At 37.7% G+C, this 17817-nt stretch overlaps 1 protein-coding gene across 2 annotated transcripts in view; it reads left to right on the forward strand.

Annotated features, from left to right (window-relative positions):
• Positions 1–17306, forward strand: part of ABRAXAS2 (abraxas 2, BRISC complex subunit) — a 29750-nt gene extending 12444 nt beyond the window's left edge. For both annotated transcript variants that reach the window (XM_044445682.1, XM_044445683.1), the window contains exons 5-9: positions 4699–4889; positions 6244–6363; positions 6925–7009; positions 10135–10249; positions 15307–17306. In XM_044445682.1, the coding sequence (XP_044301617.1) occupies positions 4699–4889; positions 6244–6363; positions 6925–7009; positions 10135–10249; positions 15307–15776 (981 nt within the window). In that variant the 3' untranslated portion in view covers positions 15777–17306. The remainder of the gene's footprint in view (positions 1–4698; positions 4890–6243; positions 6364–6924; positions 7010–10134; positions 10250–15306) is intronic.
• The last annotated feature ends 511 nt before the right edge of the window (positions 17307–17817 follow it).

A 17817-nucleotide genomic window follows, 5' to 3' on the forward strand; every position in this document is an offset into this window, starting at 1 on the left:
ATTCTGTTTCTCTCTCATTAATACATGGATTTGCAGCACATAAGACCTTAAATGTATGATCCAGTGCCTCTGAGTTAGGCTGGAAACAAATTATGACCAGTGGCATCCTTGCTCATTAATATTGTTCCCTTGCTGTCTAGCTACATGTGCTAATCTGAATATCACATTCTGGATCAATTGATGTTTCAGAGGAATTCCACATATGAGTTGTACATATGGCTCATTACAATAGTGCATTCAAAAATGCCAGAGCACACAACAGTGGCAAAGTCTGTTTTTCAAGAAGGGGTGCTGCTAGAACATAGCAGCCAAAGTTGGCAGAGCATGTTCTTGGTTACCCCATTCTCTACAAATCCAGAAGATCATGTCCTAGCATCCAGAAAGTCTAACTACTTCTGTTAGTCTAGGACCTAAGTCATGATTTTATTTGTATGCTTCTTTTCCATGATAAGCTATGCTCAAAGCAGCTCTCAACATCAGATGAATTTATGCAATGAAACATTTCAAGGTGGCTTGACAACCATTACAAGACGCAATTTCAAACTTCTAATAATGCATACTAAAGTTGAACAGTCTAAAAAATTTTAAAGCTGCAAAAATAATTCCTCTTACCCAAAACTGTGAGCTGCCCCCAGCATCAATCTGTCACCTCTGGTGGTCTTTGGACATGTTAGAGCTCCACCTTCTCAAGCCAGGTAGAAAAGTGCCAGGCAAACAAATACGGCCTAAATGTTGCAGGACCCATAGCACTCAGGAGCAATTCTATCTTCTTTGAATGGAGTTAGTCATTACCGATTCAAGCAGGCATGGAAGGCTAAAATGCGAGATCTAGCTCAAGAAAGGTGAAATAGAGCAGTGCTGAAGATGCTAATTTGGTCTGGAATGTTAGGCAGTCCTTTCCAGTGGTTTTACATATGAGGAGCATTCATTGTATCTTCGGTATCAGCATGAAGAAAAAGAAATAATAAATTGAAATAATTTTTATTTTTCAATGTAGTCCCCCATAACTTCAGTACACTTATTACATCTATAAATTAACTTTTCAATTCCCTGTAAAAATATGCTTCCTCCTTGTCTAAAAAATGTGCATTAATTGCCGCCTTGAGCTCTTCATCATCAGAAAACAGCTTTCCATGAAGATCTTTTTTAAAATTCGGGAATAGGTAGTAGTCACTGGGGGCCAGGTCCGGGCTACAGGGTGGGTGGTTTATTTCTTTGAAACCACAATCTTGTACAGCAGCCTTCGAAATAAGTGCCATGTGAACGGGCGTGTTGTTGTGAAGAAGCAACATACCTGCAGTTAGTTTTCCCTGCCTTTTTTTCTTTAATTGCTTCTCTTAAATTACACAGAGTGGTTGCATAAAATGCTGCGTTTATGGTTTCACCTTTTTTCGTGTACTCGATCAATAAAATTCCCTTTGAGTCCCAAAACACTGTGGCCATGATTTTTCCGGCTGATGGAGTGACTTTGAATTTCTTCGGAGGGTCAGCACCTTTTTTATTCCACTGCATGGACTCCTGCTTACTTTCAGGGTCATAGTGATGATCCCACGTTTCATCTCCAGTAACAATCTGGTCAAAAATACTTGATGAATCTTCACCACAGAGCTCTAAAAACTCCCTACAGCACTCGACTCGCACTTGTTTCTGAGGCACCATGAGCATTTGCGGCATCCATCTTGCACAGACCTTTGAAAGGTTAAGATGGTCATGAAAAATAGTAAATATGGTACCAACGGATAGGTTTGTCATCTCTGCTAACATTTTGATTTTTATTCAGGCATCTTCCAATACAAGTTTCTCAATTTTCTTCACATTTTCTTTCGTGGTGGCAGTAACTGGCCCACCTGAGCGAGGGTCGTCTTCAGTGCTTTCTCTGCCACTTTTAAATTCACTTGACCACTTTTGAACAGTAGATAATGAAAGTGCAGAGTCCTGGTAAATGGCCACCATCTCTTTGTGAATGATTTTTTGACTTTTTCCTTGTTTTGTAAGGAACTTAATCACAGCGCGGTGTTCGATTTTCTTCAACATTGTTGCATCAGTCATCATGGTCATCTCACTGAGGATTACTAGGGAACTAATGCTCACACTTATTTGAAATTTTGCATGTATACCCTCAGATAGTGTCATTAGCTAATGAAATAATTAAATTACCCACATCAATAGCAAATCAACCCGATACCGAGAATTCATTGAACGCCCCCTCGTAGATATTAAGAAGCTTGGGATAAGGATAGAACCCTTGTAAAATCACACAAGAGCTCCTATAGGAGAAAACAATCCTTTAACGTAATTTTATTTGATTTCCCACTGAATTATGAGCTGAACCTTGCATGTGTACTTCTAACGTATGTGGTTCATTTCAAAAAGATATCGTTGATAATTTTCAGAAATTTTACTTTCAGTACTAACAGGCTAGCTCTTCCTAACTAATTAACCTGGTTGATCATCAGCCTCTGTCTCAAAACCTAGCCCAGAAGACTAATTAAAACAGTTCTAAATCCATACAATTTAGGAGTATCAGGAATTGCTCAGTCAAGCCCATTTATACAACTTTGTGAATGAATCCTAAATAAATAAATCATATGGTGACTTGTTAGTCACCTATCTTCGAAGATCAAGGAAGGAGCTCTTTTGCTACTGCTTGTTTAGAATCTCTGGAGAAAAAGGTTTGAAGGATTCCTAAGCTTATTTCAGTTGTATGTGGTAACATAGGTATGTGCCTGAGTAAAAGTATAAAGGAAAAGTAGTTTGGTCAGAAGTTAATATAACTTCCAGGTGGAACTCAATTCTGTTTCTCCTTTTCTGAGGTTTCCCCTCCGTGGAACAATTACTTCAGTCTTACTAAACACTTACTCCTTTTGTACTATACTTGTTGCCCATTAAGTCTAGATAATTTTATATAAACTGTAGCTTATGCTTATTGAATTACTGATTTTGTTTTTGAATCTGCTTTGTAACAAATAGTTTCTTTCAAATGAAACATCCGTTCAAGTTGAAGCTCATTGTGAGCCTCTGAAGGCATGATTTACTTTGGGAAAAGTAGCAAACAAATAAACTAAGCATGATCTTGATGTGTCTCAAACTCAATTGACTATTATAAATGCTTAATCAGCAATGCCCTGTCAAAATATCAGATCAATTATTGTTTCAGGTATTTTGTTCTTTGAAATTCATATAATAGATCTGTATTCTTGAATACATGGACACATTCTGTGTAGAATTATATTGCATATCTTAGTTTCACTAATTAATATTCTGATTGCATACTCTGTTCAGAAAGAGAAATAGAGATAGATCTATGGTAGTAGAATTAATCAAGATGCCATTTAAATGGATAATAAAGGTTATGCAAGCACACTCAAGGGTTTATATGCTTCTGGACAATCATTTCACTGCTGCAGTACTTGTAAATAGCTTTCTAAGCTATGTCTGACTTATAAAAATGATTTCATGGTTTGGTAACTGAAAGAGGTAAATTTGAAAACATGATTGACTCCTATGTATGCATGTAAATTTTGCTCATTTGAACTTCCAACTTAAATCCATTGACCTTGATTAGATAAAAACACAAGTAACTTCCAAACAACATAACAAACATCTTTTAAAATCCAGAAGACTTTCAAAATAAATTGTTGTAAACACTTGTAAAATTATGTGGGGGGTCATTCAAGTCCTAGATTCTATCTAAGGGCAGTATCCCATGGACACTTATGCCTCTGATAATTCTCTTACACTCTGACAATTCCCTTTCATAGGCAACTCCTATTGCTTGCAGAATGAAGACTTAGTGCTACTGTGGGCAATTGAAAATCAGTGCAGCAGTGCAGCAGAGCTCACCTAAGGGAGTTACTAATTCAGAAATAAGCATTTTCACTTGTTTCAGAGCTTTCTCTTGCAGCACATTAAATGTGTTGCTCAAGTGGTAAGTTCTCTTTGCACTGAGGAATCGTCAGGACCTACCACTTGCACAGTGGCACTTGGTAATCAGAATAAATAGTGGCATGTAGACTACATAAATATATGTAGTATTAACCATGTTCAGTTATTGCAGCTCTTGATATCATCATAGTACAAGTACCCTACCTAATTATGGCATATGCTTTGTGCGTAGAAGGTTCCAATTCGAATCCACAGCATCTCCAGTTAAATAGTCAGGTAGCAGCTGATCTGAAGACTTCTGTTGGAGACCTTGACTGGCAGCACCTTCTGACTGTTGACAGTGCTGGACTAGAAGGACCAAAAATTTGGGACTGTTCACATGTCACAGAAAGCCATCCTATAGAATAAGCTACCATAGGTTGGTTGCTTGCCTTACAAAAAAAAAGAGAAGAAAAGATAGTGGTCCCGAAACTGTGCATCATAGAAGTAGCACATAAATTATTAGTCCTCTCCCAATCGGTTGACTTTCAAAGTTGAGTGTTACCTGCTGACACATTTATGCAATCCAGGCATTTCTGTCATTACAAAATGTAAACCTTCATTATGCACAGGATTATGGATAACATGAAAGGATTCCATATTCTATAGTACACAAAAGAATTTGCTTTTTAAATGAGACATTAACACATAGTACATAGTATTTCTTTCTGTAATCAGATAAATTACAGCTTAAGACAGAACTTCCAAAATATCAATAGATGAAGTTATTGTTGTCTTCTGGCTAATACATTCTCTTCTCATCCCTTCTTTTAGAATGTTATTGGGTGGTACAGATTTAGGAGAAACACTCAGCAACAAATGTCATATAGAGAACACATCATCCATAAGCAGCTGACGCAGATTCTTGGAGTGCCTGACCTTGTCTTCCTTCTCTTCAGTTTCATCTCCACTGCAAATAACTCAACTCATGCTTTAGAATATGTTCTTTTTAGACCAAACCGAAGGTAATTAGCTCTTGGGATGTGAAAAGAGACATCACACATTTGTATTAAAATGAGTAATCAGGACAGTAAGAGAGTTCAGGTCTATCCAGATTTAAGTGTAAATGTGGTTTAACACCAGTTCAAAAGGTTTTCAAAAATCCTTTATTTCCACATTCACAGGCCAAATTTTCACTCTTGGCTCTTTGATTAGAATGTTTAAAGGTGCCCTCAGTTGGATGTGTTATTTTTTAAAAAGTTGGTACAATTTCTAGTGCTGAAAAATAGATGGACTGAAATTAGAGTAAACCTACTGAAATCGGTGGGGATTATGCATGTATAATTAAATTGCAATCCAAAACATGATGTTGTACTAGAACGGGACTCTCCAGACTTTTTGTACTGGTGTGCTTTGCTAAATGTTCCTGGATTTAGTCATGAAGCCTGAATCTAGGACTTGAACCCATTGCTTAATGTTAGGTTAAAATTCTGGGTTAACTCGCAGTAATCCTGAGTTCTAAATCAAAACTCGAGTTTTGGGTTCCAATATAATTTTTGAGTTGCTTAGCAAAGTGGGAGCAGAAAGCTCTTAGCAAGCAGTGCACTCGCAGTGACCCCAGTACCTCATGGGTTGTTGCATCCAACCTGAACCACCATGATTGCTTATATAAAACAACTGGGGGGTGGGGGGGTGCATGTTGAATTTTAGTCCTGATGGTCAAATATTTCATTTGTACTAATGGAACCAGCATCATCAACATATTAGCAAGTAAATCCACCTGTCTGTCTCTTTGCTTAAAAAAAAAGTTTTCAATGTAGAAACTGTAGTACCTAGAAATCTTTTGCTATGCAGTGGGCTTAGTGACCTGCATGAGGTAACTAAATTAAAATACTATGTGTATGTCATGAAAAGAATCCCATTATCATTTAGCTCTTTATATACAACAGATCTGGTTTTACTTTCACATAGGGCTACAAACTTTTATCTACAGAGGTGGAAAGTTAAAGATGAATTGGTCTGTGTTTCCTAAATGTTTTGGTTCTAGTATATTTCTGTAATGATGAAAGAAAAAAGTTCCCTTCAAAATGTTCTAATGTTAGTGTATTTATTTACCGAAAGCTGTGCTGCTTTCAATCAGTATCTCAAAAAAGCACTAATATTATGATGTTGGTATGGAACTTCATTTAGCCAGTTAGGCAATTGTTCTTTAACTAGTCAACAGCTAATTCTCTCCTTGTTAATACTAAGTCTTGATCTAGAGAAAAGCGCCAATGCACTATCTTGGCTAGTACTGTAACTAGAATCTCTTCCAGAGGGATCACATAGTTGGAAGTAAACTCCATGAAGGCTAACAGCTATGTTTCTCATTTTCCATAGGTATAATCAAAGAGTGTCTCTTACTATTCCTAATCTAGGCAACACAAGCCAGCAAGAATACAAGGTTTCTTCAGTGCCAAATACTTCACAAAATTATACCAAAGTTATTAAGGAGCATGGGTAAGCATTCTTTTAATATGTAACAATTGTAATTCCTGCATACTGACAAATAAACATAGATTTAAATCAAGAATAGATATGCAGGGTTCTTGATTATCTGCTTGTTTTTTTGTGGTTGCTGTTTTTAAACTAATATAGAGAAATACAAAAAAAAAAAAACTTTGAAAATATTGACTAAGGTAAAACAAGTCCAAAAGAAAAGTGGAGTTAGCCTGAGCAAGCTTTAGACCTTAATGTGTAAAATGTATATGGAATTCAGTAAGAAACATGTGCTTTTGGTATCAGATTATATTTTATCAGTGCAATAAAACATTGATAAAACTGAATACTGTAGTTCTTCCATCTGCTACCTCAGAGAGCAAATATTTATCCTACATTAATCAGTTTAGTATTAGACTTAGCAAAAACAACTGATTCTGTAATATGGCATGGTAGTCCATGCGCTGTTTCTTGGATGTGACTTTCTAAAAAATATAAATTGAAAATAAAATAAGGAATATATAAATTGAAGGGTAAAATACAGTATATCTCTTCTAACTCATTTTTCATACATATTTTTAGTACCGATTTTTTTGATAAAGATGGCGTGATGAAGGACATCAGGGCTATATATCAGGTTTATAATGCACTTCAGGAAAAAGTACAGGTAACTCCTTAAATGTTAACATTGCTTAATATGTATCATAATTTGTGCTGTAATAATGCAGAAATGCAAGAAAACTAGCTTTATTTTGAATTTAAACTTGTTGCAGAAACAACTTTTCTTACTTTTGTGTCCAGAGGCATTCAATAATGGGTTAGCTCTCTCCCACTACTGGGGAGCTCTCCAGGCCCTGTGGCAGATATAGATTGCAACATCTGGGTAGATTTAGGTTGGGAGAGGTGATCCATCAGGTACTGTGATCCCAAGCCATTTATCACTGCTTGGAGATAACATCAAGGATTCCTATTGTGTAGGGTCCTTAGTTGGGTTGGCACAAAGGAGGTACCTGACTGAACCAGCACCTGGAAGAGCTACTCCTCCAGGTGCTGGCCAAATTCCATTCTTTACATCTTTCTGAAAGGTAAGAATGGGCTGGGGAGGGAAGGTATCATCCTCATGAAGTTGCCCAGTTCACTGGATTGGTCCAGAGAGATGATTTAGAAAAGGTTCCCTACCTCTGTCCTATTGCCAAAGCATGTAGGTGTCATGGGACTTCAGTATTTATTTCTTTTCATCTGTCTTTGATATAAAAAGTATACCTTGTATTTTACAGATCTCAGGAGCCCTACCTTCATTTTGCCCTGAGTTTGGCACAAGATAAATAAGCACAGATCACTTAAGATTTATAAGTTGCATAAAATTTCCTCACCCCCAGCAAGCTGTAGTGGCACCTGCAATGGGATCCCCAGTGCAATGCCTGCATGAACCTGAAAAAAAATTGTGTGTGTGTGCTAAGGATTTGTATGAAATGATTGTAACTTTCTAGGAACTACACATAGGCTTCATTAAAAGATGACTAAGCATTCAAATAATCCATTTCAAATAGGCATTTATATGCCACTTGCTGACAGAACAAAAGCATTGTAAGGTCTTCAGCCCATGGCATTCTCTGAGATGAATGTTTACCCTTACACTTTTGTGATATCTGTCTTCTAGCTGATAGGGCATAGAAAACTCATTTCCCTTGCAACTTCTTCAGCTTCATGAAACAGATAGATCATTTAAAAGATGTGTACATCAGTAAATGTTAAAGACTGTTCCAGTACAACATTTATTTATATAATAACTATACCCAAAAAGAATGAGCTACTGGACATTGCTAAAATAGATGGTCAAAAGAAGTGTTAGCTGTTTTGCACCACAAGCTATTAGACAGTTGAATCAGACAGTCCATCATTAACAGGACAGAAGTTTTTGCTGATTTAGACACTACCAATCTACCAATCACAACACTGTACAAGAGGTAGCAACTAACTCCATCCCAAAGAAAAAGAAATGCAAGAAAGCAAAATGGCTGTCTGAGGAAGCTTTACAAATAGCTGAGGAAAGAAGGGAAGCGAAAGGCAAGGGAGAAAGAGAAAGATACACCCAATTGAATGCAGAATTCCAGAGAATAGCTAGAAAAGATAAGGCATTCTTAAATGAGCAGTGTAAAGAAATAGAAGAAAACAATAGAACAGGAAAGACTAGAAATCTCTTCAAGAAAATTGGAGATATGAAGGAAAAATTTCATGCAAAGATGGGCATGATAAAGGACAAAAATGGCAGGGAGCTAACAGAGGCTGAAGAGATTAAGAAGAGGTGGCAAGATTGCACAAAAGAACTATACAAGAAAGAGCTTAACGTTCCTGATAACCACGAATGGGTGGTTGCTGACCTCAAGCCAGACATCCTGGAATGTGAAGTCAAATGGGCCTTAGGAAGTCTGAGCAACAACAGAGCTAGTGGAGGAGACAGTATTCCAGCTGAACTATTCAAAATCCTAAAAGACGGTGAGGTAAAAGTGCTACACTCAGTATGCCAACAGATTTGAAAAACTCAACGCTGGATCATGGAGAAAGCTAGGGAGTTTCAGAAAAACATCTGCTTCTGCTTAATTGACTATGCTAATGGCTTTGATTGTGTGGATCACAACAAACTGTGGCAAGTTCTTAAAGAGATGGGAGTACCAGATCATCTTATTTGTCTCTTGAGAAACCTATATGTGGGTCAAGAAGCAACAGTGAGAACTGGACACGGAACCACTGATTGGTTCAAAATTGGGAAAGGAGTTCAGCAAGGCTGTATATTGTTGCCCTGCCTATTTAACTTATATGCAGAGCACATCATGAGAAAGACGGGGCTAGATGAATCACAAGTTGGAATTAAGATTGCTGGGAGAAAGATCAACAACCTCAGATATGCAGATGATACCACTCTAATGGCAAAAAGAGAAGAGGAACTAAAGAGCCTCTTGATGCGGGTGAAAGAGGAGAGTGCAAAAGTTGGCTTGAAACTCAACATTAAGAAAACTAAGATCATGGCATCCGGTCCTCTCACTTCCTGGCAAATAGATGGGGAAGAAATGGAGGTAGTGAGAGTTTTTATTTTCCTGGGCTCCAAGATCAGCGCAGACGGGGACTGCAGCCAAGAAATTAAAAGATGGTTGCTCCTTGGGAGGAAAGCTATGCCAAATCTAGACAGCATAGTAAAAAGCAGAGACATCACCCTTCTGACAAAAATTTGTATAGTCAAGGCTATGGTTTTCTCAGTTGCAATGTATGGCTGCGAAAGCTGGACCATAAGGAAGGCTGAGTACCGAAGAATTGAGGCTTTTGAATTGTGGTGCAGGAGGAGACTCCTGCGAGTCCCTTGGACAGCAAGGAGATCAAACCGGTCAGTCCTAGAGGAGATCAACCCTGACTGCTCTTTAGAAGGCCAGATACTGAAGATGAAACTCAAATACTTTGGCCAGCTAATGGGAAGGAAGGACTCACTGGAAAAGAGCCTAATTTTGGGAACAATTGACGGCAAAAGAAGAAGGGGACAGCAGAGGATGAGGTGGCTGGATGGAGTCTTAAGTGGCTTAAGTGTGAGCTTAAGTGGACTCCAGGGGATGGTGGAGGACAGGAGAGCCTGGAGGAATGTTGTGCATGGCATCATGATGGGTCAGACATGACTTTGCAACTAACATAACATAGCATAACCTAGTGGCAAATATAAGATGTGTCCTTGATCTTGACTTCTGCATTATATTTTTGCTAAGGCTGTAAAATGTCCATTGAGCTAACCTTGTTGTTTTTTCCCAGGCAGTGTGCTTAGATGTAGAAAAGAGTGAGCGAGCTGTTGAATCTTTTCAAGCAGAGGTGAATAAGCTAAAAAGGCAAATCTCACAAAGGAAAAATGAAAAGGAGCAGGAAATAAGTAAGCCTCTTCTATAAATGTTCTCTTGGTTGCTTGAAAAATTAATGTAAATACTGAGCTCCATTTTGCTCTGTTATATGTTAACGTCTCAAATGTATCTGAGCAGATTCCAGTATTCAGAAGATATATGACATAGGCCCATATAGGAAAAAAAGTATTGTACAATGTGTTAAATATTTAGAAACAATTGTCCGTGGTTTTCTGTTGAGTGATCTTCACTACAAATATCAGTCATACATTTAATGTATTTTATAATTTTGATACCTGTTTCAAGTAAAGAAATACTCATGGGAAGATACAATCCTGGGATGGGGAGGACTATGCATATGAATGTGCATTGTCTTGTAATAGAATACTCACACTAGCTAATGGAGGCTGTTTTCAATTATATATTTCCTTTCTATCAAGCTACTGTTGCTGTTCCAAGTTTTACAGTCTTTCATTTTTCTCTCACTACTTTCATAGTTGGCCGGTTGATGAGCTTTTGTGCAGTTCCAGCACAAGCATCTTGCCTGAAATAATTGCTTCACACAGCCTAGGGAAAGTATTGAAAGGCGGAAGGCAGTAAGAGAAGATACTCACTTTGGAATGTAGAAGAGATAGTAAAAGGAGCTAGGATACAGTTATACCAACTTTTTGATGGGAGTTTCGGTGCTGTGGGCTATTCTTTGAAAATAATAAAAGCTATAGAGACTCCATTTGTAACATCCAAAATGCTGGATATCTGTGATTACGACTGATGGAAGTGAAAACTCATTTCTGTTATACCGAGTTCTAGAAATGTCTGCCCATATCAGACGCATAGCAGTCATAGCTGAATGTCAGAACATGGTTTGCAATTCTCACATACAAGTATTAGACTTAATTCTAGTTATAAATAGCTAACTAAGAAGTCACATGTTTTCTATTTTGAGGTGCAGTAGATCCACTCTAGTTAGTCTTCTAGTATGTAATTTGTTAAACTATTTGAGTAAGTGGCCATCTGTATTTTGGATTTAGAGCACCTCATCCCTTTCTGAGTTAATCAAAAACTTTTTTCTTTGTACATATTTTGTATACTAGCTGGATGTTTAAATTATTGGATGCACAGTAATGGAAGTCTAAGCAGGTTCTTAGAAAGTTGGAAGAAGGTTAAAGAAAAAAGGGATTGCAGGAGGTATGGAGTGTGAGAACAGGGCATACATTGCCTAGAAAATTATTAACAGTCAGGATAGATAAAGGTATAGTGAAAATAGCTGCAATATAGAATAGTATTTGTTTCACTTGCAGTTGCTTGTTTAGATGTGACTTTGAACATTTAGTCCCTGGTTCACCAGTATGTTATTCTTGGATTATGCCTCTGAATGGATCTGTACTGTAAACAGATCCCGAAGCTTCATTGTTACCTTTAAGCAATTTTCTAGTACACACTGAGTACCTGATCGGATGGGCAACATATTAATCTTCTGATACTCAGACTTCTTATTTAGTGTGTTCCTTTTGATTTTGCTAGCATTGAATAGTATGGATTATGAAAAGTAAGTTAAGTCAATAGATTTTTCCACTTAAGTGCAATCTTTCCAGTAATAGCACATATAAAATAAGGCCTACAGTCAGAATATTGACTCAAGACAAGCCACAACTGGTGCTACTTCTTCTCACAATACATTTTATTTTTGTAGTAATTTTTCTTGGAATTTGATTTAGTTCATGTTGCTAACAGTTTGTTATCCATATTAAAGATCTTCATTTTTCATTAGAGTTTTATACCATATTTTGACGAAGTATGTTCATGCTATATTATTTAGCACCCTAAAATAAAATCAAGACTAATGCAGTTATTTAGACTGCCCTTGTTTTTAATTTCTATGCAGTTACCTCGTATTAGTGGGGAAGCCAGCCTAATGACGCTGGAACTGTTGGCCAGAAATGGTCGGCACTCCAGTTCGAGCCCATTCTTCGTTAGAGGAAGTGAACTCCCGTTGTTCACCCCTAGCTCCTAGCGAACCCAGCAGGTGGAAAGCCTGTAATGCGAGTAGATAAATAGGTACCTCTTCAGTAGGAAGGTAACGGTGCTCTGTGACGTCATGCTTGCCACATGACCGCAGGGTTGTTTTTGGCCAGCACTGGCTCATGGCCTCAGAAACAGAGAGAAGCACTGCCCCCTATTAGCCTCTGGCTAAATGGAGTAAACTCTTCAGGAACTCCTTTACCTCATATTATTTGACATATTAGGCTATTGCCATTTTGTGACATCCTGGATTTTCTTATTTCTACTTGCCCCCATCTTTTTTGTCTATGAGATAAAGAGCATAAAACCAACTCCCAAATCTGCCAGTTCAAACAAGTCTGGATATAACCATCCCACTACACCTGTGGAAAATGCTCAGGCTTAAATCCTGAAAAGCAGGGTAGAAATCACCTTGGATCTGCTGGATCTAAGCCTGCTTTGTTTCCCCCAGAAGAGAAACTTGTTAGGTGTTTTCAAGAGCTGGAGTTGACCTAATAAGAGTATTTTCTCTTATTGAAGCCAGTCAGGACATGGAGAGGATGCCAGAGAAGGGCAAAAAGTGAGACTGAGTAGCACAGAGCTTTAGAGAGGGCAGATCACACTTTCTCAATCCCTTTCCCCACCCAGGATTTGGAGTACAGAGAACTGTTGTGAGGTTTGTGCTTAACAGGTTTTACTTTAACTTGTGCTAGCTGTTATAGTTGCTTAAATTTGGTTTTAAATCCAGCTTTTACATTCTGTAGTGAAATTTTATGATGTTTTGATTGTTACTTGTATTTTTGATGTTATTGTTGTATTTTATATATTGTTGTAAACCACTCAGAGCACTTTGGCTATTGGGTGGTATAAAAATGAATTGTGGTTGTAAGTCAAATCTGCTGAAGTTCAACGTGAGTGGGTGGAATATTGTCATTATCTAGGGCCTTTCTACATGATCAGAGGGTACCCAGTCTGAATATTCACTGTGCTACATTCCTACAAGTCACAATGTAGCAACAGTAGTACAACTGGGTAATGTGCTTTATAGATATTGACTCTGGAGAAATGGAACTAGTGGCCTCCAAAAATTACATCTTAAAACAGGAAGGCTTAAAAAATGGCAGGGGAGTAGTTGTAGAAGAAGATAAACTTGCTGCAGTTCATTTTATATGTGGTGGTGGCGGCTTTTGATTGCTTCTGGTTGGGCACTTGTGCATGGGAGAGTACAAAGCTACCAGAGAAACTTTAAAAAGCTTTTAAAAGTTAAAATGTTGCAGGAACAGTATGAAAATTGCCTCTAAGCATACTGCAGAATTATGTAGTGAAGGTTGAATTATAGACCATCTCCTCCTCCTCCTCTTCCTCCTCCTCCTCCTCAGAAACACAATAAACTGCTAAGGAGCTGCCATGACTTAAGACTAGAGTGTTTGCTACCAAAAATAGCATGCCTGTTTATAGAGTGTACTTTCCTCATCCAACAGTTAGATCAAAGTCCCCAGCATGTTTGGGCTGCCGGATACACATTTAGCATTTTGAGAATGTTAAGGTTGTTATCAGAAAATACCTTTGCTGTGGGGCATCCATTCACAAAGCAGGTACAGATAATCATGCAACACTCATTTTACATCCCCTGGGCCCAAAAGCATTCAGGGAAAATAATATTATGGGTGGCTGCAAACCAGTTGCTTCACTTTTCAGCTGCCAAAATTTAACTACTACTACTACTAATAATAATAATAAAAATAAAAATGGGGGGTACATGGGTTGTTGCCAGTGCATAACCACTTAAATTTATAGCAGCACCTCTATTTGTGGAGCAGTGATGCCTATACAAAGTGTGTGATAGTAGCACTCAACTGAAATATTGTACAACAAAAGGAGATGGACACACTGGCACTAGAATGTTATTCTTGGTAGCATCCTTATGAGAAATGAGGTATACTTAGATTAGGGGTGGCCAAACCAAGACTTGGGAGCCACATGCAACTTTTTGAGTTTATTTTGCGGCTTGTCACTCGCCACTTGCCACTCTCAAACATCTGACATTTACCATGTATGGCTGTTCCATTGACCAAGTCTAGGCCACCCTTGTTCTAGCTCAGAAAACCAGAAGTTGATGCCATTCAGTTCAGAGGTGTGCATATCACATCTCCCTTGGCTTGATATAATATTTGAATATTAAGAATTGAGACCCTTTTCATGTAGTCTTTTAATGATTCTGGTCCCTTTAGAAATTCTTTTTTAAAAAATTAACCTTGGAGCAACTATTAGCCTGTCATTTTGGCTCTGTTAACTAGAAGTCAGATGAAATTAATTAAATCCTGCTTGTTTCTTTGTATAAACAATTCATGTAACTCAGCAAGGTAGTTCTGCAGCTCTATCAACAGAGAAAGGAGAATGTGATTCCTCCTCCTCTTTCCAGACTCTCAAAATCTTTTTCAGAGGATTGTAGGGCTCCACAGCGCAGATTTTCAACAGTCACAAGAGGAGAGGAGAGAATGAGGAGGAGAGAATGGGAAAGTCCTTCTGTGCAGGCCAAGTTCCACTCATACTATGTTCCATTTTCATTCCTCTTTTCTGAGGTGAAATAGTTGTGAGTTATATGTACTCTGCTGCTGTTCTGTCTGTGTTAATTCCTTTGAGATGCAGCAATAGCAGCTCATTATCAAGTTTGTCTTATTTTCTGCCCTTTACATAAATCCTGTCTAAGTTAACTGAGCCAAGTAGTGCTACTTTGTTTTCTCCAAGCATTTGGCTTCTTGCAAGATGCTGTTCCAATCTAAAAAAGGGTTACATTAATCATGCTAGTTCTACCAAAGTAATTTTGAAGGGGAACTGAGTTGTGGTCACAGTTCGTGCTCAGCATTGGCAGCTTTTCACTCAAATGCCTTGCTTAAACAGCTGAATATATAACCTGCATTTTATTTATGAACCCACAAGTAAGCATTCAGCCCATATACAGCCCCCAGAGCAAACTCAAGTCCCTTTCCCACATCCAGTCTCAAGATTTTCTACAACAGGATGGTACATAAGTAGATGAACTGACTTGCACTGGCAGGTAATTGCAATTATTTTTACACCTTTGTAGGACTGCAGCAGACCATCTTAAACAGGCAAATGTCAAGTGATACCTTGGAGCCTCTATTCATCCCCCGGATGTCCCATGCTGGTTTTGCTGTGGAAGGTAGTAATCTTGAAGAATCAGAAGCTTCTGATCCTCCTCCTCCATATGCTGACTTCACTGTAATCAATCATGACAGTGCTGTACGTCCTGGTGTTCTAGAAAGCAATGTTTTTATGCCTCGACCTCAAGCAGTGGGCTCTTCTAGTTATGTTTCCACTAATACAGGATTGAAGCATTCAGGCAATGGAACATCCATGCCCTCCTCCTCCCAAACAGCAACCGGTAACAATGTTAATGAATCAGAAGACAGTGACTATGAGAATTTGCTTGAACCTGCAGAGTCATCTGACAGTGAATACGCACAGACAAGAGATTCTCAACCTTTGACACATGCAGATGGCGATTCCAGGAACACTCAAATCTCTCAAATTTAATAGAACATAAGCTTAAAATAGCACTATCTTTCTTAATTGTTACAGAAATATTTTGGGATTAAACTTGGAGGAAATGAGCTTCAAAAGTGGATTATTGTACACAACAGATGTAGAAGACTTGAACTTAGATGGCTTATTCACTTTGTGATACACTTTTGCAAGTTTTGTAATGGAATCATTAGGATAATCATACTAATTGGTAAAATTTATGGATGTACTGGTAAATAAGCAAAGTGAAATTTGAAAAATGCGTAGCTTTTGTTGCCATATTCTCCATAAGAAACATGGAATTTAGCAGCTAAGCACAGTCTTTAATGATCTCAAATCAAAGCTTACCTCGTGCACTATCATGCCTTGAATTTAGGGTGGGAGGGGGGATATTTCTAAGTACTTTGATCAGCAGGCTTTCTAATGGTGAAGCCAAATAGATCATTGCCAGGAAAAAAAACCTTTGCTAATTTCAAGAAGCCTGATTGGAACAAATGTGAACTATCTTCTCTGCATGCTCTTTTGATAGAGATGAGGTTCGTTTCAATCTTTTTCTACTAGCCCAATGTGTATCCCTTACAATTATGGTTGCCTTTTTATGTAGAAAAGCGATTACCAGTAAATCATCAGTGAATGTTTCAAGTGTAACTACTCTGACCATGGTGGATTTCAAGTAACTCTGCCACACTATCCTCATTGTCTTGTTTTTGTTTTCAACATATGAAGAGCACATAGCGGAAGGTGATGTGGTCATTTCTGTCAAAGTTTTGTGTTAGAACTCTGCAAATAATGAACAATTAATGAAGACAAGTTCCTGCAACTTGCAATGATTTCCAGATTTAGTCTATAAAATTTAATCATGGGGAATGAAAGATGCTGCCTAGTAAAATACACTAGGGTTTCTTCTTAAAGATAGACAGCAGCTCTTGTTGGGGAAGGAAGACCCTTGTGATTTTGGAGGCATGAAGTGACTCAAAGAAAGTTTGGATGCACTTATATTTTTTATTTTATGCTTGCAGTAGAATTGTTGCCCAAATGAATTGTACCATTCAATATTCAATTAGGCTTTTTCCTCACTTAGTAAACAGCAAATTTATGCATCTTAATTATATATAATCCCGCTCTTCATTAAATACCCGCAAAAAGATATCCTTTAGACATTTGGTTGTCTAAAGCTAAAGAAACTCACACCTATTTATTAGCCTCTCTGTTTTCTATAGTAAGTAAATCCAAGTGGATTTAAAATACAGTAAAAATTTCTATCTCCTTGGAACTTTTAAACTTTTCTCTTTTCAGTACTTAACATATTTTTGGCCTTAACATTTTTTCTTTTTCATGCAGTCTTTTCTAATTAACAAAAACATGTTTGGGTTTTATTAACTTTGGATATCTGCAAGCAACTATAGTACTGGTTTGTTAAATAAGTGCTGTTACCATCTCATCAGTTCATTCAGAAATTTTATTTTTATCTTGCTCAGAAACCTTAAATGTACATCTTTGACAAAGCAGTTAAATGTGACAATAAAATCTTATTTAATCCTTCATCTTTTAACATCTGTCGGCAAGATTCCATTGCACTGAGATCATGCATCCACAAATGAAAGCAGTGTTAAGATTTTTTTTCTTTCCAATGGAGCAAATGAATGAGCTGCATATTGATCCCCACATCAGCTGAAGGTAAAGAGGAACACCCATAAGATTATGGTATGTAGACAGTAATAAACACTTTCTAAATATTCATTATTTACATTTATTCATGCATGACAATCCTTGGAACAAAAGACAGGCACCCACTTGTTAACACATATACCCTTAGATCTGAAGTATAACCCGTCCTATTAAGAACTATCTAAACGATCAGTGCATCTTCCCTGAGTCCTGGTGGATGTCATATATATGATGTGAGGTTTTAAAATTTAGAAGAGACCGTCTGAAGCTTTTACTGAAAAAGTAAACTAAATCTCCAACTGCTATGAGTTCAGTGAAACACGTTCAAATGTGCAGTCATACCTGATCCAGAAGTATAGACCTTCTTTGCCCTGTAGTATCTGCA

The sequence above is a fragment of the Varanus komodoensis genome, unplaced genomic scaffold (genome assembly GCF_004798865.1).
Source record: "Varanus komodoensis strain SLA01 unplaced genomic scaffold, ASM479886v1 scaffold49, whole genome shotgun sequence".
In the NCBI taxonomy this organism is placed as follows: Eukaryota; Metazoa; Chordata; class Lepidosauria; order Squamata; family Varanidae; genus Varanus; species Varanus komodoensis.